This window comes from Haliotis cracherodii, unplaced genomic scaffold (genome assembly GCF_022045235.1).
Source record: "Haliotis cracherodii isolate W230 unplaced genomic scaffold, xgHalCrac1.p SCAF_14, whole genome shotgun sequence".
Taxonomy (NCBI): Eukaryota; Metazoa; Mollusca; class Gastropoda; order Lepetellida; family Haliotidae; genus Haliotis; species Haliotis cracherodii.
The window spans coordinates 37,975,947-38,002,862 of NW_027266269.1; the positions used below are offsets into that span (position 1 = coordinate 37,975,947).

The 26,916-nt window shown below is 41.1% G+C and overlaps 2 protein-coding genes across 4 annotated transcripts in view; one reads left to right on the forward strand and one right to left on the reverse strand.

The window, feature by feature from the left end:
• The window catches only part of LOC139461228 (uncharacterized), a 42,601-nt gene extending 38,140 nt beyond the window's left edge, over positions 1 to 4,461 (forward strand). Inside the window, exon 10 of one of the 2 annotated variants that reach the window (XM_071242861.1) lies at positions 3,549 to 4,461. In XM_071242861.1, coding sequence (XP_071098962.1) covers positions 3,549 to 3,671 — 123 coding nt within the window. In that variant the 3' untranslated portion in view covers positions 3,672 to 4,461. The remainder of the gene's footprint in view (positions 1 to 3,548) is intronic. The other variant, XM_071242862.1, reaches the window with a different exon arrangement.
• Positions 4,462 to 15,708: 11,247 nt separating this feature from the next.
• LOC139460813 (peroxisomal membrane protein 11C-like) lies at positions 15,709 to 20,548 on the reverse strand. Of its 2 annotated transcripts, none has more exons than XM_071242290.1 (4): positions 20,186 to 20,548; positions 19,115 to 19,293; positions 17,338 to 17,394; positions 15,709 to 16,107 (listed from the first exon to the last, which is right to left on the reverse strand). In XM_071242290.1, the coding sequence occupies exons 1-4, from the start codon at positions 20,414 to 20,416 to the stop codon at positions 15,873 to 15,875; spliced, it is 702 nt and encodes a 233-aa protein (XP_071098391.1). In that variant the 5' UTR covers positions 20,417 to 20,548; the 3' UTR covers positions 15,709 to 15,872. The 2 variants fall into 2 exon arrangements, with proteins under 2 accessions (XP_071098391.1, XP_071098390.1); XM_071242289.1 differs by having other exon boundaries at positions 17,314 to 17,394.
• Between the last annotated feature and the right edge of the window lie 6,368 nt (positions 20,549 to 26,916).

Consider the following 26,916-nt stretch of genomic DNA (forward strand, 5'->3'; position numbering starts at 1 on the left):
CAGGTGTTATCTAACGCTGACATCTAACCCGCCTTACTAGACTCTAAAATGGTTTCTGAATAATCGAAGTATTGACATTTTGAAACTACCAGCGACCGTGTTCTCTAATGAGTTCAATACTAGCTGTACCTAACCTATTGCTTAACCCACCATAACCTGTCACATCAACCTGCAACCTGAAATGTGATCAATAAAATAAACGAAACATAGTCATTAAATGGTAATAAGCCTTTTCTAATTTACGTCAATTCTCAATGCCTTGTCCATTAGTAAACGTGAAGGGATTGTAGACGTCCATGTTTCCTTTCACAGTAGACCCGTGAAAATCCGTGTTAGAATAGGTCTTCAGAAACCCATGCTTGCCGTAAAAGGTGACTGCTTGTCGTAAAAGGCGACTAACGGGATCGGGTGGTCAGGCTCGCTGACTTGATTGATGTATGTCATCGATCCCAATTGCGTGGATCGATGCTCATGATATCAATCACTGGATTGCCTGGTCCAGACTCGATAATTTACAGACCGCCGTCATATAGCTGGAATATTGCTGAATGCGGCGTTAAACAATAAACCAACCAACCAACCTTTCACATTAATCAGATCCTGGACTACAAATCGTCAGTGTAACTCTCAACTGTTATATAATGTCTGTACACTGTATATTTTCTATGCTAGTCAGATTATCCCACCTCGTCCTTACTTTCTGCAGTGGATAAGTGTTGTTATCTTATATCTGGCTTCCCTTTCCGTCACACCAACGGCTTATTGCACAGAGCAGCAGGCTCCATTGACGCCTAGAGAACAGTATGTTAACATAAAGACACCAACACGGGGAACACTGAACGAAAATGTTATACATCAAAACATAGCTATACCTGTAGTGTGGTGGACTTGCTACAATACACAGCTATACCTGTAGTGTTGGTGGACTTGCCACAATACACAGCTTTACATGTAGTGTTGGTGGACTTGCCACAATACACAGCTATACATGTAGTGTTGGTGGACTTGCCACAATACACAGCTATACATGTAGTGTTGGTGGACTTGCCACAATACACAGCTATACATGTAGTGTGGTGGACTTGCCACAATACACAGCTATACATGTAGTGTTGGTGGACTTGCCACAATACACAGCTATACATGTAGTGTTGGTGGACTTGCCACAATACACAGCTTTACATGTAGTGTTGGTGGACTTGCCACAATACACAGCTATACATGTAGTGTTGGTGGACTTGCCACAATACACAGCTATACATGTAGTGTTGGTGGACTTGCCACAATACACAGCTATACATGCAGTGTTGGTGGACTTGCCACAATACACAGCTATACATGTAGTGTGGTGGACTTGCCACAATACATAGCTATACCTGTAGTGTTGGTGGACTTGCCACAATACACAGCTATACATGTAGTGTTGGTGGACTTGCCACAATACAATGCTATACCTGTAGTGTTGGTGGACTTGCCACAATACACAGCTATACATGTAGTGTGGTGGACTTGCCACAATACATAGCTATACCTGTAGTGTTGGTGGACTTGCCACAATACACAGCTATACCTGTAGTGTGGTGGACTTGCCACAATACACAGCTATACTTGTAGTGTGGTGGACTTGCCTCAATACACAGCTATACCTGTAGTGTGATGGACTTGCTACCTGTAGTGTTGGTGGACTTGCTACAATACATAGTTATACCTGTAGTATAATGGACTTGCTACAATACACAGCTATACCTCTAGTATGATGGACTTGCTACAATACATAGCTATACCTGTAGTGTTGGTGGACTTGCTACAATACATAGCTATACCTGTAGTATGATGGACTTGCTACAATACACAATACACAGCTATACCTGTAGTATGATGGACTTGCTACAATACATAGCTATACCTGTAGAGTGATGGACTTGCTACAATACATAGCTATACCTGTAGTATGATGGACTTGCTACAATACACAATACACAGCTATACCTGTAGTATGATGGACTTGCTAGAATACATAGCTATACCTGTAGTATGATGGACTTGCTACAATACATAGCTATACCTGTAGTGTGGTGGACTTGCCACAATACATAGCTATACCTGTAGTGTGATGGACTTGCTACAATACATAGCTATACCTGTAGTATGATGGACTTGCTACAATACGTAGCTTTACCTGTAGTGTTGGTGGACGTGCACCAATACGTAGCTATACCTGTAGTGTGATGGACTTGCTACAATACATAGCTATACCTGTAGTGTGATGGACTTGCTACAATGCATAGCTATACCTGTAGTATGATGGACTTGCTACAATACATAGCTATACCTGTAGTTTGGTGGACTTGCCACAATACATAGCTATACCTGTAGTGTGGTGGACTTGCCACAATACATAGCTATACCTGTAGTGTTGGTGGACTTGCCACAATACGTAGCTATACATGTAGTGTGGTGGACTTGCCACAATACACCGCTATACCTGTAGTGTGGTGGACTTGCCACAATACGTAGCTATACCTGTAGTGTAGACGAATTTGCCACAATACATAGCTATACCTGTAGTGTTGGTGGACTTGCCACAATACGTAGCTATACCTGTAGTGTTGGTGGACTTGCTACAATACGTAGCTATACCTGTAGTGTGGTGGACTTGCCACAATACGTAGCCATACCTGTAGTGTGGTGGACTTGCCACAATACGTAGCTATACCTGTGTGTGGTGGACTTGCTACTGTACATAGCTATACCTGTAGTGTGGACGGATTTGCCACAATACACAGCTATACTTGTAGTATAATGGACTTGCTACTATACATAGCTATACCTGTAGTGTTGGTGGATAACTCCCCGTTTCTCCAGTTTGAGGTAGACGTGTTACACAAGCATACAATTAATATAAATAAGTATTGGCAGACTTTTGTGCCTAATGAAATCGGGGCACGGTGGCCCAGTCGTCTAAGGCCCCGCGATTCGCTGTGCAGAGTTGCGTCCCTTGGGCACGCCAGAAACCTATGAGTGTGGGTTCGAATCCCGGTTCGCCCCGATTATGTTTCTAGGTTTATCAGCACCATACCCGTGGTCGTGGGTTTCACCGAAGTGGTAAACGTCTGAGACCTGCATCACTTCGGGCTTTCCCCCAACATTAAGCTGACACGCCGCGATATAACTGGAATACTGTTACAAGCGGCGTTTAACCCAACTCACTCACTTTTATATTTAAAAAACAAAAACATTATTGATTTTTCCTGTTTATTTGTTGATATTTGAACTAAAGTACAACTGTCGGAATATCCTGCAGTGTGTAAATTTCTCACGTAACTGATATATGGCAAAACGTAAAGTGACCTTAAGCATAAATCATACCTCGGTTATCCATTCGTTGTTATCTCCATAGGTTTAATGAGTAGAAATGCGTCCCGATGAACGAGGCAACACTGGTGGCCATGGCCATGTATAGAAGCGGCATGCAAAACACAGGCAAGTTATTGCTGTAGGATAAATAATTGATGTAAACATGTATAGAGTCTGGTTTTGTTTTACAGTTGCGAAATGGACGCCCCGGAAGTGAACGTGCTGGATTTACCAACAATGCTGTCGTGTTCTTCCATGACAACATCATGACCCTATACAACGAGGACCAGGAAGCGTGGGAGACGAGGCTTTGATGACGTCATACTGGATATATGAATGAACAATTAGGTGACGTCATAATGAAGTTATGAACAAAATGTGGTGACGTCGAACACCTATACTGCCATTCTATGACAACGTTAGTCGTATTCAGAACCTGACGTCACTAGATACTTTGATGCAGATAAAGAAATGACGTCACTGAATGCTGACGTAAAATATGTACCAAAGGAACTCCGCGATTGTCTGGGATAAGACGGCTGTGTGGTTGTGTGGTCGTGAGCGGCTACAACATTAACAATAGTTACGATGAGAGTACACACTTGTTACTTCACGAAACAATTTTGATGCGTCCATTTAAGAAGGATTGAACCGTCATACAGGTGGTAAAAAAGTCAAGGTCACAAAACCGTTAAGGTCATGAATTTTCCTCGCACTAAGGGAAGATAACTCTATAGGAAGATCTCGAGTGATGTCGCTATGCAATATGTGTGTGGGTGAGTTGTAGGTGACTGTTTTGTAAATTGTACATGATGTAGAGACATTGATTAGAAAAATGTAATCAGACAAGGCGAGATAGAGTAGATAGGACAAAGAGATCTGATGTATGGCTCGGATACGCCACTGATATACAGACTCAGGCCTAGTTAGGTCAGGGGTTATTCGTTCCCCTCTTCGAATCATCCGTTAGTTGGGGCCGGTGTCATTCCATAAGGCTTATAGTATCATTAGGGAAGTGTCACCTCACTCTACTAGACACAGAAGACTCCATCATGGAATTATTTAGGTAATCTGGCACCATGATCATCACAATTAGCCCCACCCACACTCCATCCCCACCCCACCCCACCCCACCCCCAACCTCACCCTCACCCCACCTCACCTCACCCCTCTTGTACCCTCCCCCCTCCCCCCCTCCACTATCCCCACCGATCCTCAAACCCCTTCCTGATTCCGAATTTGGTTCTGGTATTATTCAATCCTGTGATATAAGCTCAAATACATGACCTTTGTCAACAACGTCAATGTCCGTAAATGTTTAATTGTGCATTGAACTGTATTCCGAAATCTATATATACGCTACGTGTCTCATTAAAGGAGTATTAAAGCCTTGCTATGTAAAGGGAGATAGTTTGGTATTACATAAATGTCTCACATGAGCAGTATCGGTATAACAAATGTCTCGAAAGTACATAGATGTAGTTCGTATTATTATCAACCGCAAACATACATATTAACAGACTACACTACCTCTTCGAAATTAGAACTTCTGCTAGAGAAAAAAGTCAATGTTAGACTCTGGCAGAAGGAATGGCACCTTATTAGATCAGTGTTAAACTACATGTATCGGGAAATTTCCTTACGTCGTCACGATGTGATGACGCTCTGTAGCTTCCTGTCTACTCTGCGCATGCTCCTTATACCAGCACGTGACGCCGATGTTGTGTGTGGGGTTCCAGTTTGATCACAATGAGACTATGCAATGATAGGACCTCTCTACCGAAATCAACCCTCCCCCAAGCTACTAATACTCATTAATCTGTTTGATGCATGTAGTGTGTAAATTGAACTGATTTGATATTAAGTTATGGTATTTATTTATACTAATTATCATTTACGATGCTCTTAAATATATTTATATATTTGTGTTGTTCTGACGTGTGCTAACACCTCGGGTCAATATGACATGGGCCAATATTCCCGCAGTCAATGCATCTGCAGTCAATGTACCCACGGTCAATGTAATCTCAGTCAATGTACCCGCGGTCAATGTAATCTCAGTCAATGCATCTGCGGTCAATGTACCCACGGTCAATGTAATCTCAGTCAAAGTACCCGCGGTCCATGTTATCTCAGTCAATGCATCTGCGGTCAATGTACCCGCGGTCTTGGAAGCGGGGCAAATGTACCCGCAGTCAGTGCACCAGAGGTCAACGCTCTGGTGGACCGTGTACCTTCGGTTTATGCAAACAGGGTCAATTCAACCCCGGTCAAGGCAGAGGGGTACATCCAGCAGAGGTACATGTACCGGGATCAATGCATTCGTCACTCAATGCAACTGTGGCCAATCTACCGGGATCAATGCATTCGTCACCCAATGCAATTGTGGTCAATGTACCGGGATCAATGCATTCGTCACTCAATGCAACTGTGGCCAATGTACCGGGATCAATGCATTCGTCACTCAATGCAACTGTGGCCAATGTACCGGGATCAATGCATTCGTCACTCAATGCGACTGTGGCCAATGTACCGGGATCAATGCATTCGTCACTCATTGCGACTGTGGCCAATGTACCGGGATCAATGCATTCGTCACTCAATGCAACTGGGGCCAATGTACCGGGATCAATGCATTCGTCACTCAATGCAACTGGGGCCAATGTACCGGGATCAATGCATTCGTCACTCAATGCAACTGGGGCCAATGTACCGGGATCAATGCATTCGTCACTCATTGCGACTGTGGCCAATGTACCGGAATCAATGCATTCGTCACTCAATGCAACTTGGGCCAATGTACCGGGATCAATGCATTCGTCACTCAATGCAACTGGGGCCAATGTACCCGAGGTCATTTTACACGCGGTATAACATGTACATTATAACATTAATCACGTGACGCCTTAACTTAACAAGTTCCCAAAGATGAAGACTTTTTTAGCATTTTCATTGACAGTACGTGAGTTTATATACGTGTATAATTTTCGGTTGATGTTTATTTTAAATTGAATATTGGTGTATTACATATCGTCCATTGATAGACATTACCCTATGCTAGATGAACCAAGGTCCAGACGTGCCTACTTCCGGAAGGGAGATAACCCATTAGCATTGTTGCCTGTCACGCCGACGCCTTCAGAGTGTACATATACATATACAATAGTTGAATTAAATGTAAATAGCCATGTACATATACAAATGAATTTTTAAAACAGTATTTTTGCTCATATTTTCATTTTCATATTTGCATATACATATATATAAATAATGTACAAATACAATAAATGAGAATACAAATGAAGTTATTCTGTTATTGATGATTAATTATGATAATACCTTAAAATTGAGAATTATATGTATAAGGCGAAGAATGGATTATTACTGCAGTTGATGTGAAAGTTACAGCACCAGGATCTCTTTGTCAACGCGTAACTAGCAAGGATACAACTTTGACGGACATTCAGGCGAGTATATAACAAGACGAGTGGAATGTCTGTTGTTTTACGCCGCACTCGGCAATATTCCAGGTATATGACGGTCAGTAAGGTCGGTAAGTAGAGTCTGGACCAGACAAACCAGTGTTGCCGTCAGGGTACGAAGTCACCTTGTCAGATCACCTGACCCAGTTATTTCCACAACCATAGATTGCTTGGGGACAAATTCCACACGGGAATGGCTTTAGTGGAATGAAGGATGAAGGATGATGTCAAGGTATCTAAATAGTTCAATCTCTTGCCATCAAATGCCAGTTCAGTGGTATATTGGAATCTAAGTGACAAGATCCCTATTGCCAGCTAAATTCAAATCAGCATACGCATCAAAACCATGTTTCCATGTGGGCATTTTTAACATGATCCAATACACTTTGTGTTTGTGTGTTGAAACTAACTCATCAAGTGATTGTTCTTTTACAAACATAACACGACGTACAAATGAATTTTTTTCGGGAATTAGTTGCATTAACATTTAGGTCCAAAACGCACCCCTCCTTATAATAAAAAAAAGGTTATGCCGGCTTGTAAAAGTCGGATAACAAGGCAGCGCCAACGGGTTTTAATTCAAGGTTTAATTCAAGTACATGGAGTTGTTTGTCTGCTTATGAAATCCTCATGTGATATTTGTTTTTTTGTTTACGAGGCACTCAGCAATATTCCAGCTATTTGACTGCGTTTTTTGTGTGTGTAAATAATTGAGTCTGGACCAGACAACCCTTTGATTAACATCATGAGTATCAACCTACACTGAACAAAAAAAATGAATATATTTATTAAATTGTATGCTCTGTCATCACCAGCAAAAGATATCCCCAAACATGTTCATGATCCGTAACTTTTCTTGTTCAGTATACATAATTTGGATACGATGACATGCATGCATCAACCAAGTAAGAGTTCCCAGATGTTCGCGGGGAATAAATCATCTATCTGACTTGTTAATGATAAGCCTATTTTTCAATTTCAAACAAGGTACGTCAATGATGTACACACGTCTAGACCTGTATTGTGTGAGAGTAAAACTTAACGTCTCATGGTCACTTATCTCAGCTGTTGTGTACAATCCTTCTTCGACCTTGACAGAGTAAACACATAGCACAGCTCTGTACATGACGTCAGTGCAAAACCACGTGTTGTTACCAGGAATCGCATACATTGCATAAGACATCATAGATAATATTTTGACAAAAAAGCATGTACAGTAAATAGTACGTCGACATCAGAGACTGAATACTAGCAGAAAACAAACACTACTGATGAAAGTAAAACTTGTCCAGACAACTGTTAGACCTACAACATATCATCATCCCAAGCTGGCTCCCACGGGAGATATCACTCGGGTGAGATATTGAGAATACTACACTCATTCTCGTTAGATACCATTTTCAGGAAACGAGTGTACTTTCTATGGTATCTGACCAAGCGAAAGCGAGGTCAAATACCATAGAAGGTCACGAGTTTCGTAAAAATGGTATCTAACGAGAATGAGTGTGGAATTTTATTTATTACCCACGGTAATATATATTTAATTGTAAATACATAACATCTTCAAACAGACGAAACTGAAACCGGTTGCAAAATCTGGTTGCGCATGAATATTGATACATGCCCAAATATGGGCATTGGTGATATTTCTATGCATACGCATTACGAACAACATGCGCCTGCAGTTGTGTTTGCAAACAAAACAGCACCGACGCTCGAGATCCTTTTTGAAAAATTTCTTCAACTTATGGTAATTCAAGCGCCATGTTGTTAGTACGCAAGACACCTAAAGAAAATTTGAAAGTCATATTAGCGCCGGGCTTTGAATATCGGACCAACAGTCGGTCACTCGCACTGCCGGGGTCCCTTCTGTGAAATCAAAATAGTTCGGTTTCCTTGATCTATCAGCTGAATTTATATCACGTCGGTACCATTTTGGAAGAGGAAAATCAGAGTGTTCGCCAAAGACATTGGTCTTAACTGTACAACAACTGAAGACATGACAGCTTCGAACGAAGGGCAAGGTCATCACCGAAATAAGAAAAGACAACCGTGATGTACTCGCAGTGTTTTACGCTAGAGTTAGGGAATGTTATTGTTCACATTTGGGATGTTTTTGGCCACATGATCAGATATCAGGCACATTTCTACGAAGTTTTCGAATGATTTGTATCGGGGGTGATGCTAGTTGGGCATGACAAAAAGGACAGTTCTAAAAATAAAAAGTAATAAAAAGGTTATTTAGGGACTGGTCATGTTTTATAGAGACGGCGAACAGAAGAATGGGGGGTTCATAATAAATAAGATACTCTGAAGACCAATCTTGTCCAATTAATTGATGATCCGTCCCTTAGTCAATGGTTTGTCTGGTCCAGACTCGATTATCTAGGTATAATGCAAATTGTGGCGTTAAACGACGTTCTCTCATCAACTCCCTCCAAGAGATTATGACCAGTGCACGGGACCACTTGCAATCAGTATGTACGGAGTTACTCCCCTTTAAATACATTTCATAAATCATGAGATTTTACACGCGCTTTCGACACTAATGGCTAAGACTCTCAGGTCGACTGACAATCCTGTTATATTAAATGTGTAGCTAATTTTGTTGATTTAATTATGGATGCTTAAGTGTCTATGAAAATCAAACAGAGTGGGTGGGTTTACTCTTCATTAAACAGACAAGACACTATATCATTGGCAGTGAGTTTTTAGTTATTAGTGTTACTTGTGATAAGGAAATAATCAGGACAAAGTGGGATCTAAACCCACGCCAATCATTTACTCCAATGGTTGTAATACAACAAAATCCAGGGGACCAGACGTATGGAACCTCCAATGAGGAGATGCAAAGTCATCTAGTGTGTATAATAATAAGCCAGACTATGTAAGGTATCCCACACCTGATAAAGGAGATATCACAGACTGGCCAGACTGATCAGTGAATCTACTACGGGTCTGAGTGGACTGGTGGTCATAGGTGATGCAGCTTTCAATTCGGAGTTGCTTCCCTTAGGCCGGCCAGGTCCTGCTAAGCATGGTTTCAAATCTGTAGTTTCGGAGCACCTTGATTGGTGTTTGTTTTCATTTGAACGCCGCATTCAGCAATATTCCAGCTATATGACGGCGATCTGTAAATAAAAGAGTCTGGACCAGGCAATCCAGTCACTGACATTAGGAGCATCGATCCACACAATTGGGATCGATGACATACATCAAACACGTCAGCGAGCCTGACCACCCGATCCCGGTAGTCGCCTTTTACGGCAAGCATGGGTTGCTGAAGACCTATTCTACCCCGGAATCTTCACGGGTCCGACTATTGGGGAGTACCTCTATATAACGCGTGTCCACCCAATCTAATATATAGACGATAGACGAAGGTGGTCATGAGGCGGTGTGGGTTTGCTATGCTTGGCTGGCATCACAGAAGTGGTGCATCGATCTAGGCTATTGGGAGACGATGACATGCATCAACTAAGTCAGCGAGACTGACCACCCGATCCCGTTAGTCGCCTCTTACGACAAGTAAAGTCGCCTCCTCTTACAAGTAAAGTCGCCTCTTACGACAAGTAAAGTCGCCTCTTACGACAAGTAAAGTCGCCTCCTCTTACGACAAGTAAAGTCGCCTCTTACGACAAGTAAAGTCGCCTCTTACGACAAGTAAAGTCGCCTCCTCTTACGACAAGTAAAGTCGCCTCTTACGACAAGTAAAGTCGCCTCTTACGACAAGTAAAGTCGCCTCTTATAGTCATATAGCTGCGGCGTTAAACAAAAAACAAACAAAACATCAAAGTTATCTACTTTAAAAAAAGATTTACCAAACCACTTTTAGGTGTGTGTAAATGTGTGAGTTGGGTTTATTGCCGCTTTGAACAGTATTCCAGTTGTGTCACATGTCAGCTAATATAAGTGGAAAGCCCGAAGTGAAGCAGGTCTCAGACGTTTACCACTTTGGTGAAACCCACACATGAGTATGGTGCTGACAAACCTAGAAACATAATCGTGGCGAACAGGGATTCGAACCCACAATCATAGGTTTGTGGCAGGCCAAAAGCGAACTATGGCACCTCAGGCGACTGGGCCGTCAGTGCCCCCACAATTTAAGCAATTGACCCTCAAAAGGCTTATTCGTGCCAAGCTGGCTGCTGGAACATCCATAAGAGTTACTTCCCTTCCTTTTAAGGTTTAGTTGTAACCACAGAAATCAGTTGACAAATTTGGTGCGGGACTCTTATTCAAATTTGAATTTTATTCACATGTACGCGAAATGTGTTTTGATCCATGTTCGTAATAATCCAGTTTGTTACAGACAATATAAGGACAGGTGTCTTCTTCACAATCTTTATTCCTGTATTCTCACACCTTTCATACACCAGACTTGAGTCAGTTTATACACCACACGTGCAACAACAGTTAAAAATTGCGTATCATAATGTTAAGGATATGACGGGGTTGTCTTCCCTTATATAAATATGACGAAATATTGAGCCAGTATGTTTTTAGCAATATTACAGCAACATCACAACTGGGGAAACCAGAAAATGGGCTTCACACATTGTACGCATGTGGGGAATCGAACCCGGGTTTTCAGCGTGACGAGCGAACACTTGAACCACTAGGCTACCCTATCACCCTTGAGAAAATAACAGTGCAGAAAGTAAAGGAGGTACGAGGATATCATCTGCAGTAATGCTGATTGCAGGACATGAAAGCTTATAAAAACAACACTGGATAAGTTACCTGGCAGCTGAGAAGTCTAATGGGAACTGTGTTCAAGAATTTGATTCCACTTTTGGGTCAATGTTTGTTTTTTAGGAATATCTACTGGAACATCATCTAACCCCATAAGAAACGGAAATCTAATTTTATCCAGCTTTGGATAAAATTAATAAATGAATTGCCAGACAAAGGATTGAATTCATAATGTATAGCAGGGGCACTGAAAATGCCACATCTAGTCATCATAAAACTTGATAGAAATCCAACATCTGAAGAAGACTTAATAAATATACATCTGCAAATCTTTAATAACTAGGTGTAATATTTCTAAGCTGTATAAATGTGCTGAATAAAAGATCCCATGGCCATATAGGATTGTGTCACACTAATAATGTACCAAATAAAAGAGCATTGATACAGTAACATGGGTCCATACAGGGATATGATGAGGAGGATGGTGACTGAGTGAGTGAGTGAGTGAGTGGGTGAGTGAGTGAGGGAGTGAGGGAGTGAGTGTCAGCTTAAGTGGGTCGGAAAGCCCAAAGTGATGCGGGTCTCAGATATTTAATTACAACTTTGTGAAACCAACAAGCACAGTGGTGCTGACAAAACTGGAAACATAATCAAGGCGAACCAGGATTTGAACCCAAGATCATAAGTTTCCAGCAAGGCCAAGGGACACAACTCTGCACAGAGGAGGAGGGCAATGATGATGATGATGATGATGATGATGATACATGCATACACAACTTCTTAATCAAATACTGCTTATTTTCGACATTGTTTCCTTCTCTGTCACTTTCAATTCCTCCGAGTCTTTGTGGAAGTCTTTCATGAACAATCTGCTTAAATAAATAATGGAGCATTGACAGAGTACAGAGTTTTACCCACAATCATTATTTTTTTCCAAACTGTGATAAAACTGCCATGTGTAATGACGGTAACTGTAAGACTGCTGTATAGTGATACCTCTGTAATCTGGAAACTCACCTTTCAGGACATTTACTGGTTATATACATACAAAGTGGCATAACTCTATCCGAAAGAATTCATTAATCCAGACATCTGTTTATCAGTGTCTGGATTAACAGGGTTTCAATTCACATAATAAACTTTAAGCAAACACAAAAAAATACCCAATATAAATGACTTGGATCTAGAACTGCAGTTGGTATGAACATTGTTCTCCCTTAACCTTGTTCTCCCTTAACATTATTCTACCTTAACATTATTCTCCCTTAACATTATTCTCCCTTTACTTTGTTCTCCCTTTACATTATTCTCCCTTAACATTATACTCCCTTTACATTATTCTCCCTTTACATTATTCTCCCTTAACATTGTTCTCCCTTAACATTGTTCTCCCTTAACATTGTTCTCCCTTAACATTATACTCCCTTAACATTATTCTCCCTTAACATTATTCTCCCTTAACATTGTTCTCCCTTAACATTGTTCTCCCTTAACATTGTTCTCCCTTAACATTATACTCCCTTAACATTATTCTCCCTTAACATTATTCTCCCTTAACATTGTTCTCCCTTAACATTATTCTCCCTTAACATTGTTCTCCCTTTACATTATTCTCCCTTAACATTGTTCTCCCTTTACATTATTCTCCCTTAACATTGTTCTCCCTTTACATTATTCTCCCTTAACATTGTTCTCCCTTAACATTGTTCTCCCTTAACATTATTCTCCCTTTACATTGTTCTCCCTTAACATTGTTCTCCCTTAACATTATTCTCCCTTAACATTGTTCTCCCTTTACATTATTCTCCCTTAACATTATTCTCCCTTAACATTGTTCTCCCTTAACATTGTTCTCCCTTTACATTATTCTCCCTTAACATTATTCTCCCTTAACATTATTCTCCCTTAACATTATTCTCCCTTTACATTATTCTCCCTTAACATTGTTCTCCTTTTACATTATTCTCCCTTAACATTGTTCTCCCTTTACATTATTCTCCCTTAACATTGTTCTCCCTTAACATTGTTCTCCCTTAACATTGTTCTCCCTTAACATTGTTCTCCCTTTACATTGTTCTCCCTTTACATTATTCTCCCTTAACATTATTCTCCCTTAACATTATTCAAAACAAAGCTAAATGAATTCATAAAGAATGAAAAGAGTAGCTTGAATTAAATGTAGGAGACAGGCAACTGATTCTGAGTAGTCTCCCTTTACAGCACCCTTCATGTACTTCAACAACCACTTGGCAATCTAAAGTCCTCATGAAATGACAGTTTGGGGACACCTGTTCCTACAACTTTCCCAATCCCTAGTTACTATGGTTCCCATTTTGTCTCATTTACACTACTGTTGGCACTGTGTCATGCCCATAAATAAAACAGTGACCATGATTGTCATCATTCTCTGTGTTTTCGCTAGTAAGGAGTCTCATCTTCAACATGGCGTTTATTTTTCCATCATATTTCAGACTTGGTGTGAGTGATACCATGTTGTTAGACACACATGGCCGAAAAAAACAGGGGATGCTTAATCAATTTCCAGGTGTATATAATCATGATAGCATGCAAATGAAGGTGGAAACCTTCCCACATGTTTTAATGGAAGACATGCGGTGTGAGTAACAAAGTCTGAATATCAGGATCTTTCATGAAGGCCCAGAGTTACCTGCCCCTGATTCTGTACAGAGTGACTGATCACTCCAAGCAGGGCTGTTCTCACCAGAGACCATATACATGTAACACCCCATCTGTCATATGGTCTCTGTTCTCACCAGAGACCCTATACATGTAACACCCCATCTGTCATATGGTCTCTGTTCTCACCAGAGACCCTATACATGTAACACACCATCTGTCATATGGTCTCTGTTCTCACCAGACCATATACATGTAACACACCATCTGTCATATGGTCTCTGTTCTCACCAGACCATATACATGTAACACACCATCTGTCATATGGTCTCTGTTCTCACCAGAGACCATATACTTGTAACACACCATCAGTCATATGGTCTCTGTTCTCACCAGAGACCATATACATGTAACACACCATCTGTCATATGGTCTCTGTTCTCACCAGAGACCATATACTTGTAACACACCATCTGTCATATGGTCTCTGTTCTCACCAGAGACCATATACATGTAACACCCCATCTGTCATATGGTCTCTGTTCTCACCAGAGACCATATACATGTAACACCCCATCTGTCATATGGTCTCTGTTCTCACCAGACCATATACATGTAACACCCCATCTGTCATATGGTCTCTGTTCTCACCAGACCATATACATGTAACACCCCATCTGTCATATGGTCTCTGTTCTCACCAGACCATATACATGTAACACACCATCTGTCATATGGTCTCTGTTCTCACCAGACCATATACATGTAACACACCATCTGTCATATGGTCTCTGTTCTCACCAGACCATATACATGTAACACCCCATCTGTCATATGGTCTCTGTTCTCACCAGAGACCATATACATGTAACACACCATCTGTCATATGGTCTCTGTTCTCACCAGAGACCATATACATGTAACACCCCATCTGTCATATGGTCTCTGTTCTCACCAGACCATATACATGTAACACCCCATCTGTCATATGGTCTCTGTTCTCACCAGACCATATACATGTAACACCCCATCTGTCATATGGTCTCTGTTCTCACCAGACCATATACATGTAACACACCATCTGTCATATGGTCTCTGTTCTCACCAGACCATATACATGTAACACACCATCTGTCATATGGTCTCTGTTCTCACCAGACCATATACATGTAACACCCCATCTGTCATATGGTCTCTGTTCTCACCAGAGACCATATACATGTAACACACCATCTGTCATATGGTCTCTGTTCTCACCAGAGACCATATACATGTAACACCCCATCTGTCATATGGTCTCTGTTCTCACGACCTGGCATAGTAGTGTTGGAACATAATGCAGAGATGTCAACACCAATATAAAGCAATAAGTAATATCTTGAATTATCAATTGGTATCTAGAATCAGTTATAGGTTATCATTAGTAGCATTTCTGACTAAATTACTTATGAGAAAAAAATAATATTTTGCATCAAATATTATAACTCCTTGAGATATGTAAACCGTCCTATGCTAAAACAGAAAAATATACTATTAATTGGTTAATAACATTAGTAATATTTATTATTAAAACGACTGTCGGTTTTAATTACAGAAAAAAAAAATTCACATAATTCGTAATATATTTCACAAAATCGTATTCGTGGAATGTGCTTCAATATTGTAATGGTAGCATCTCTGCAGGATGAGGACGAGCAGTGATCAGGACCGGGAATACCAGTGTCTGAACAGCATGATGAGAGAGGAGGCGAGGCCGAACAGCCCCGACTTGGCAGCACCAAAGCGCCCCGCCCACAGCCATCCCTTGGGCAGCCAGTTGACGGCGTTGAGGAGGTCGGCCATCGACTGAAGCAGGAGCAGGTACTGGCTGAAGATGTCGGCCTGCACACTGTGTAGCTGCAACCGCAACTCTTCCCGCTGTTCGGAGTTCTCATAACTGGAAGAAAACAAAACCATTGTCAACCCCTACTGTTTGTTTCTTTGTTTGTTGTTTAACGCAACACTTAGCAACATTCCAGCTATATGACGGTGGTAGGTAAATAATCGAGTCTGTACCAGACAATCCAGTGACTGACATCATGAGTATTGATCTACCCAATTGTGATCGATGACATGCATTAACCAAGTCAGCGAGCCTGATCACCCGATAATGTTAGTCGCCTTTTATGACAAGCAGAGTCGCCTTTTAGGGCAAGCTTGGTTTCTAACCCGGATCTACACGAACTCCTACTGCCAAGAGAACAAAGGTTCATTGTTGTGTATAGAAATATTTTGGTCAGTTTAAATCTCTCAGGGATTTATTGAGGCCTCTTTGAGACCGATATTCAATATTCTGCAGCAAATGTAAGTAAACATTTTGGAATATTATATATTCATATCATTTAAGTTAACACTAATGGTGTGCCTTTTGGGGACTTGTCACTAATAACTACACCAACAAGCATGAAATACTCATATCCCTGGCCAATATGACGTGTCCGGTTGTGTGCAAGGCAAGAAATATTGTACGGTATTCAAGATCCGCCCCTGAAATGAGCACTACCGCCATTTTCTGTCTAAGTCAAAGTCATTGCAATGGAAACTCCAAAAATATTTTTTTCAAAAATCCCAAACTATCAAAAGGCACCAGTTTACCACTAGTTCTATCTATGTGCCAAGTTTGGATAAGATATCTCTCATGTTTTTTTGTTCTGCTCCGGAAACAAAATGTGATGGACAGACAGCACACATTCCTGTATATCCACCTTCCACCTTGTGGCACAGGATAGTGAAAAATGAAGGGGCTTTCAAACTTAGTTTCATATTACTGTATTGAATGATTTACACAAACTAGGAGATAAACCTAGCTGGCTCCTCATATCAATGAAAATATTAAACAAACACTGAACAAATTGGCCATATTCCAACCCAAACGCTGAAGTTCTTGAAGGGAGGTAACTCTTACAACATTATCTCCCCTTACTTCTATCAACGCTTGTCTGATCACACCTCCATCTTTTCTGGTTCACAATATTGACATGGAGTATAAGTGGCAGAACTTTTAACAACCAAATGCATAAAAATTGCAACAGACCTGACACTTGTCACATTTCAAAACATGGATGTGTTTCGAATTAATATTCTAAAATAACAGTCTACATACTATTGGTCTTGCCCATCAAGATACCTCTGTTTCTTCAGTCTGTTGGCTGAACGCTTTAACTTGGCAATAGTCAGCAAGCACCTGTAAACAAAGAACAGCTCTAGTTACTTGGCAATGATCAGCAAGCACCTGTAAACAAAGAACAGCTCTAGTTACTTGGCAATGATCAGCAAGCACCTGTAAACACAGAACAGCTCTAGTTACTTGGCAATGATCAGCAAGCACCTGTAAACACAGAACAGCTCTAGTTACTTGGCAATGATCAGCAAGCACCTGTAAACACAGAACAGCTCTAGTTACTTGGCAATGATCAGCAAGCACCTGTAAACACAGAACAGCTCTAGTTACTTGGCAATGATCAGCAAGCACCTGTAAACACAGAACAGCTCTAGTTACTTGGCAATGATCAGCAAGCACCTGTAAACACAGAACAGCTCTAGTTACTTGGCAATGATCAGCAAGCACCTGTAAACACAGAACAGCTCTAGTTACTTGGCAATGATCAGCAAGCACCTGTTAACACAGAACATCTCTAGTTACTTGGCAATGATCAGCAAGCACATGTCAAGGACATGATAGTCTTTTCAACTTTAAATCACTTATCACTTCTGTTATCATAAAGAGTTTGCATTTCTGTCTTGGTGTCGTGTGTGCATGCTGATGGCTTTATGCTGATTTCACCAATGTTCCAGATATGGTCTTCTAGTTCTACCCACAAAAGTATTGAACCTGGGTGACACTTGTCAACTGCTGGACTTTCCTATCAGAGCAGTAAAGGTTAATGCAGAACATCTTCCTCAGACAAGGGACTTAACTGAATACAGAAGTCCAGTTTCCACCCCTGCCGAACTAAGCTGGAATTTCTGGGCTCAATCGAAGCACCACCTGTGACTATTACGAGAGATGTCCCTTCTATGTCCTTCCTATTGACTAATCAGATTCCACATCTCATATCACTTGCATTTGCTTCAAACAAAAAGGCAACAACCAGTCAAGCGATCTGATTCATAATCAAAATCTATATTGTGATAAAGAGGGTCTCACTTCGTTAAGTGTATCAATTAAGGTTTGTTTGTTTGTTGTTTAACGCTGCACTCAGCAATATTCCAGCTACATGACGGCGGTCTGTAAATAATCGAGTCTGGACCAGACAATCCAGTGATTGACATCATAAGCATTGATCCAATCAATTGGGATCGATGACATGCATCAACCATGCGAGCCTGACCACCCGATTTCGTTAGTTGCCTCTTATTAAGGTGAGCACCTTGATTAAAAACATGAAAAGATTTGGGAAATATCTGTTGGCGCCAATTTGGTGGTACACATGCTTTGAAAATCCTGCAATCGAACTAAATCTGCACTGAAGTTAATGAACTGGATGTCAAATTGGTTAGGCGATTTTGAGTGGACTATGCATAGACTCCTAAGTCCACTTGGGGGCGGTCGGGTAGCCTGGTGGTTAAAGCGTTCGCTCATCACGCCAAAGACCCGGGGTTCGATTCCCGACATGGGTACAATGTGTGAAGCCCATTTCTGGTGTCCCCCGCCGTGATATTGCTGGAATATTGCAAAAAGCGGCGTAAAACCATACTCACTCACTCACCTAAGTCCAGTTAAAGCATAACTCCATAACTACAGCATAGTTCGGCAAGGGTGGAAACTGAACTTTTACAGTCAGTTACCTCCCTTGCCGTGGGAAGATGAAAACAGAATGGAGATAACTGATTTCAGTTTTTAACATGTTTAAAGGTGTCTTTTCTTAAAACTGCTACCAGCTGACCTGTGCTGGAAGACCTACTTGACGGCTTGCAGCGCGAGGGAGATGGCCCACAGGATGAGTCCCGCCAGCCAGAAGCTGCCCGACTTGATGTTGAGGAGCTGCTTGTCTGCACACCAGGCAATGTGCTCTATGGGGTAGTACAGCTGGTTGACCAGGTTCGAGCCTAGTTCACACACACGTAGGCACGTGTTCTTCTCCTGGAAAGAAACAATCCGCTATAGATGTGCATGAAGTGATGCTTTTTTTCTTCAACGTTCGTAGCAACCCAGGCAATCAACTGATGCTGTGAGCTGTTATGTTAACACAATGGGGTGCTGCATCTTGTGACACTATGGCCAGACAGTGTCCCAAATAACTGCCTGCGTGATATCCCATTGGTTGTAACATTTCTGATAAAATTTATTCCTTCCCACCGTACCGTTTAATAGAAAATTTCAGCACTTAATTGTTAATATTGTATGTATATATAGACAGTGTTGCCAACAAACTTTTGTTCCAAAATTGACTGAGAGAGGATTATGACATTTTGGACCCCTCCCTTTTAAAAATACTGGATCCGCCCTTGGTGTAGGTCATTACAAATTGACTTAAGGAAAAGGCTGTATATTTGTATATTTTGTTGCAGCATATTAATTACTAACAGATGTCAGATAGTAATTTTAATCAGATGAGTACATAATGTTGCATCTTGTAGTATTTCATACCATGCACGGCCACTGAGAATAACTTCTGCTACCCTACTTGTGACATGCTTTCATTTGTGTACTATATCTGAATCAGATCTAGCGGGTCTCCCAACCTGTTAGTGTTACTACTATCACGGTTAACATTTATACCAAGTTATCTATAATAATAAGATCCACATCAAGTGCTTTTATGAGTTACCATGGTGTTATATTTATACATCATTTCATATAATAGTTTAGCAAGTAATACTTATCATCATGTAAAATGCATATATAAAATATCAGTAGTTTCAGTCTATAGCTTTTTAGACCTGTCTTTTCCCTGATGCTTCTTCAATGTCTGATGTTTACAGTGACATGCAACAAGAAACAATATTAAAGAGACATTATGTCTTTTGTTTACCTTGCTGCCAAGTCCGTACCGAAGGTTATACGCTAGCATTGGCAGGTCATCGAAAAGGCGAACAATCACCCTGCATGCGCTCAACTCGCGACCGATCACACGTGCCTTCTCGGAGATGGGAGACGTGTTGTCCCCACCGACCAACATTGCTGCGTAAGAACATAGCCGGATGATCTTGTCGCGGCCTCGGTACGTTTCGATGAATTTCACACAGTCCACAAGCAGTGACATTTTGTTCGGTTAGCAGGAAACTGTTCTCGAATAGTGTCACTAAATCACATCGCTCAGAAAATGCTGACACATGGATAAATCGCTGCTCGCTTTGAAAACTTTCCAGCAAAAGTCTAAAGTTCAGTTCGCGAGCGCAAGGCCGCCTGTTTACAATGTCGATTATCCAGCTACTGCACATGTTTTGTCTGGATAAACGACGCGCCGTAAAAGCGTTCGATGTCGTGCTGATAACTGCATTCTTATATTAAATAGCGATATATCCTAAAAACCTTCCCTAGATATGTAACGTATGTGTGCCTTTTAAAGAACTGAGGCTCATTCTTTCAAAACGTATGATCATTACTAAACTGCATTGTTTACGACATCATTGTGTTGATAAATAAAGATTTAACTTTCAGGTGACGAGGTTGATCAAGTGACTTCAGTTGTTTCGAACTCAGTATCCTATTCGGTTTGAAATTCATGTCAGAAAAAGGTATACCTTATTCAAATAATTTACTGACAATTAATAGGATATGAAAAAAAAACATCCATGCAGGGGCGAACTGTATAATAAAAAATCAGGAGAGAAAACCATGACTTTGTTAAATCTTTCAGTCGACAGTCTATCTTCAGATAGATTTCGTAACAGGCGACTTACGAGATCGGGTGGTCAGGCACTCTGACTTGGTTGATGCATGTCATCGATTCCAGTTGCGTGTCCCAGATCGGTGCTCATGATATCAGTCACTGGATTGTCTGGCCTGACTCGATTATTTACAGACCACCATATTATAGCTGGAATATTGCTGAGTGCGGCGTTTAACAAAAAACAAACAAAACAACTGAAGCCGTGCCTCCGATGATTAAGTGTGTGCAGTACGTAGTCCCCGTGAAGATCCGACATTAAAGACGTCTTCAGCAACCCATGTACATATTCAGGTCGTAAGAGAAGACTTGATGGATCCAGTTGTCAGGCTCAGTGACTTGGTAGATTGTATCATGGTATCTTGATGGCGTTAATCGCTGCTCATGCTATCATCCTCTGGTTTGTATGGTCCAGATTCGAATACTTAATGGCCACCATGATATGGTTTGAATTGGCGAGTTTGGCTGCAGCTGCCTGTGTCATACAGCGCTCACCTGTTGAATGTTATGTCATTCCCAGATAATGATGTGAATGAGTATTTGTATATTGTTGTCCTCATTTCGAATCCAAGACATTTCTGGAATTTATACAAAAGTCATCATATTGTGCAGTTCATCATATTGTGTGTTTTTTTAAAATTTCAATTCAATGTCATGTATTGTTTCTGTACTTTAAAGTCACATAAACTCCACATGCTCTCTGTTACTCAAATGGGGTTGTTTGTAAACGGGGACGGTGGGGTAGCCTAGTGGTTTAAGCGTTCGCTCGTCACGCCGAAAACCGTTCGATTCCCGACATGGGTACAATGTGTGAAGCCCATTTCAGGTGTCCGCTGTCGTGATATTGCTGGAATATTGCTCAAAGCGGCATAAAACCATACTCACTCACTCACTCACTCACTGTTTGTAAACGTGTGTCACCTCTGATGTTGTTTCAGCTGTATATTGATGTGATTTCCAGTTCTGAGTTTGCTGCTTATCTTCGGGACCCTGCTGGGGATCCAGTTCCTGGCGATGCTGGTCCACCGTCTCTCAACCCTCGTCCACTTCATGGCCAGAGCCCCCTTCAAGTGTGGCGCACCGATGAACATCTCCTGGTCCTTCGAGGGCCGGCGATGCTGTCATTATCATGAGACCCAAGATGATGTGGAGGCCATCAGAACAATAAGGAATGACGAGGCAAACGTTCACGAGTCACGGAGAAGACAGCTGATAAGAAACAGTTCTTCTTCTGGAAGTATTTCTGAGACAGCTCCCTTGATAAGTCATTCACAAGAGAGGGAGCTCAAAACACCACCATTCTTGTAGCCAAGCTTCGATGATTTACTGTTTTCTCTGCCCCGAGTAAACTAGCATGTGGTGTGTTTCAGTTTGATTGTGTTTACATTTCAGTTACATGGTGTCTCTGTGTAGATACATACAGAATATTCCTGCATCTTTCACTACATCAAGCGTATTACACACAAGCGTTATTCAGTCAGCAACAAAACCATTGTGGCAGGTGGACCAAAATTCGACAAAATATTGTATTGGCATTCGGTACAGATATGACTTTCATTCTGTAATATTGTTGGATAATTACAACTTCAAAACGTCGAGAAGTGGTTTGCCATACATATGACTTGAAGACATGTATATTGCTATTATATATTTAGAAAGCTAACAAATTTGAAAGGACATCTGCGAAGTTTTTTTTAAGCACTTTTAATGTAAAGCTAACTTTTCTGAATATGCATCCTTGTTCCACTCTGTTATGGCTTTTCATAGACGCCTTCATGACCCTTTGGGGGGCACGGGTGTCCCAGTCGTCTAAGGCGCCGCGATTCGCTGTTCAGAGTTGCGTCCCTTGGGCCCGCCAGAAACCTATGATTGTGGGTTCGAATCCCGGTTCGCCCCGATTATGTTTCTAGGTTTGTCAGCACCATTCCCGTGCTCGTGGGTTTCACCAAAGTGGTAAACGTCTGAGACCTGCATCACTTGGGGCTTTCCCCCCACATTAAGCTGACACGCCGTGATATACCTGGAATACTGTTAAAAGCGGCGTTAAGCCCAACTCACTCACGACCCTTTGTGGCAAAATGCACCTCATTATAGTCAATAAAACACTTACTAATACCTACAATTGAATAGGAATGCACCATACTAATACTACACCCATAGAACAAACCAGGTGACACTTTTAGGTCCGATTAAACACTAAACACTCGATTTAAAAAAAAAGGGACAAAAATATACCATTTCCTACTATCTATACCAACTCCACACAGCTTGGGTGGCTTCAATGCACAGATATCTATGGAATCCTTTTCACAAAAAACGGCCTTTCAAAATACGGAAATAAGGTCTCCCCACTGTGAACATATTTAACCTACAGATATCAGTTCACAGATGATGCAGATGGGTCAGGCTACGCTGGCCTCGCCGGGAACACGTGTATCCGCACTATATGATTGTTATTCATGACCTCGAGCTCATGATATACATATTTCTACCGCAACCCAAACGGTAACAAATTTTGTAAATTAATGACTTGTGATTGTACAGAAACTATTAGAAATTTATCAATGTTCATTTATCATGCCATGAAACTTAGAAAATGTATGAATTTGTAACACGCCCCAGACCATGTACTATAGGCCTTTGGCCTCATAAGTACCATGCATAAAGATTGATTGATTGATTGATATAATCGCAGTCTGCAATGGACTTTGTTTTTTAACATTATATTCATGATGTTTGTTGCTTTTATTGTGGTGATGGAAAGATATTTGTGGCTTATATCAACACAGCTGCGTTTCTACAAAAAAAATATTCATTCACAGAATAAAACTTTGCTTTATTTGGGGATCGATTAGTTTCAGCATGTCGCATTTTATCTCCAAAAGCGTGTTGGCTTAAAATATTTCCTTCAACACAGTTGAGTTTCTACCAAAAAATATTCATTCATAGAATAAAGCTTGATTATATTTTGGTTGCGTTTGTTTTGGGGCACAATTAGCTTCAGCCAGGCACATATTATCTCCAAAAGCTACAATATTTCCTTCAACCCTGTTGGGATTCCGCGTTATAACATTCCTAAACACATTGTGCTGGTTGTGCGATGTGACTAAATGGACAAATTGAACTGGAGTGTCTGGCCCAGACTCAATTATTAAAAGGTCACCCGGCATTTCGCTGGAATATTGCTGAATGTGGCGTTAAACAACACAACGCACACACAGACATGCACGCATGCACACACAGCCTTTAACTCTGCTTGTACCATACTTGTACTTGGGTCACACTTTGTTCCACCCAACTTGGTTATTTGAACGTGTAATCTGTCAAGAGGTGATATGACAGAAACTATGACACTACACCCAAGAGCAGTTAGAACTACAGTAGAACACGGATATAACAAACACGGATAGAGCGAACAAACGGATACAACGAACTGTTACATAATCCCCGATATATCTCCTGTATATGGGCTTTCTATCTGAGTTCACATATACTTATATAATGACCTGGCTCATCCCACTCAGGCTTTTTATCTGAATTGTCAAAAGACGAAAACATTCAGGTACGACGTCGTCTGTTAGCCAAACAGGCTCAGGCTGGTTTGAGTGTTGTGTTAACCTATGATCTCATAAGAGGGATATTAGTGGAGGGTTGATCGATCTTTATATAAGTTTGGTATGTTTAGTTTCTGACAGCAATTGTCGAATTTTACCTCGTTCAGTCTTTTTGTAGTCGAAAGTATATCTTGTTTTTCGTAAGTGCTTTATGTGCACTGCAGTAATCTACAATGAAAATGTTTGGGTCCCATTTGAATATGTCACGAAGTAGCAGTAACCCTGTCATGTCAGCGCTCACCTGGGTCAACTTTGTATAGTTTAGGAACCTTCGCCACACAACCGTTAGATATGTATGTTTGATTATCCGGTATAGTTGGATATAAACTCACGATCTGCTCGAAACAATTTACAATAATGACCTTGTAAAATGTCGAGTGTAAACGTTGTTTTACCTCAACCGAATTGTCGTCAGGGTATTACGGTACAATGTAAATAGGTCGTCACAATGCTTTCGTTATCTATGTTGCGTTCATACTCACAGAAAATATAAATAATTATTAGATTACTCCTCTGCATTCTTAGCAGGCAAACTAACTGGTTGGTTTGTTGTTTAACGCCGCACTCAGCAATATTACAGCTATATGACGGCGGTCTGTAAATAATCGAGTCTGGACCAGACAATCCAGTGATTGACATTATGAGCATCGATCCACGCAATTGGGATCGGTGACATACATCAGCCACGTCAGCGAGCCTGACCACCCGATCCCGGTAGTCGCCTTTTACGCCAAGCATAGTCACCTTTTACGGCAAGCATGGGTTGCTGAAGACCTATTTTACCCCGGAATCTTAACGGGTCCGACTATTGGGGAATACCTCTATATAACGTGTGTCCACCCAATCTAATATATAGACGATAGAGGAAAGTGGTCATGAGGCGGTGTGGGTTTGCTATGCTTGGCTGGCATCACAGAAGTGGGCAGTCTGGGTGTGAAAGAGTCCAGTGTCGTGGGGAGTTTGGAATAATACAGGATGTGGGTATAATCCAGAATTCTCAACAATTAACAACAAACGCATGATGGGATTGTGATAAATGCGGGTAATGACTTTACTAATAAACTTTTCATTATCAGTGATTGATATTCTGAGCAATGATAATGTCGTCATGACAAAGCGCTATCAACGAATTCACCGAGCCTGTCCTTACGATCCATGACACTTAGTACCCCTGTGTAGAGCCAGTCACTCCCATCATGGCTATTTCCCAGTTTGACTATTGATATGTACCCGCGGAGATCCCGGGTAAGAATATCTACCCACCTATGCTGGTCGTAATTTTTAGGGTCGGGTGACTAAATGGATCGGGTGACCAGGCTCGCTGACTTGGTTGATGCATGCCATCGTACCCAAATTACGCTGATCGTGTGTCATAAAGGTAATCACTGGCTTGTCTGGTCCAGACTAGATTATTTACAGACCGCCGTCATTTACCTTGGATATTGCAGCATTTAACATCGAACACACACACACACACACACACACACACACACACACACACACACACACACACACACACACACACACACACACACACACACACACACACACACTAATACACTTCACAGTTTTTATTACTCGAATTTCAAAATTAGCATATTATTGAGTATTGCGGGTATCTTTCATTAAATCACCAATGACAATTCTGAAACGTTGCCGATAAGCCTAGAATCGTTTAAAATGTTTTAGAAAATACCCAAACACAAACGCCGAAGTGTACTGTCCCACATATTAGATAGTGTTAACAAAATCACGTTTTACGTATGAGACGACTATTAGATCACGTATATGTCAAACTGAACTGCAATACATGCATCCATCATATATCTTAGAATCAAATGACAAATTGTGTTTGTCACCAATAAAAATTATCTAGATGAAATCAAGCAAAAATAAAAGGTGTGGAAACGAACACTGTGCTCGGAAAACTATTTGTTGAAATGTAAACAAAGAAAAGTTCAGATTTCCTCTGTGTAGCATTTTCTCCTGTGTCGAGATATCCATTCGTCTAATTGTTGCATACACTGGCTCACGTGTTTGAGAATATTCATGGGAAGAATACCGTAGCACGAATTATGGAATAATAATGATCAATGATCAGGTATACGGTAATTTCAACAGGAATCGTAAAAGTTTCCATCCTGTGTGACGCCATGCCTAACGCAAAATCACGCACAACGACGACGGTTGTTGATAATCCATCTACACATATGGCGGAAACCTTTTCGTGTATGGTCACAGGCCAACACATTGGAACTG

Excerpts from the sequence above, each read along its gene's own strand:
- LOC139460813 (XM_071242289.1), bottom strand. The coding sequence starts at position 20,416 with ATGTCACTGCTTGTGGACTGTGTGAAATTCATCGAAACGTACCGAGGC. Across the intron at positions 19,294-20,185 it reads GGTACGGACTTGGCAGCAAG|GAGAAGAACACGTGCCTACG; the intron begins GTAAACAAAAGA and ends GTTTCTTTCCAG. Across the intron at positions 17,395-19,114 it reads CTCGCGCTGCAAGCCGTCAA|GTGCTTGCTGACTATTGCCA; the intron begins GTAGGTCTTCCA and ends CTTTGTTTACAG.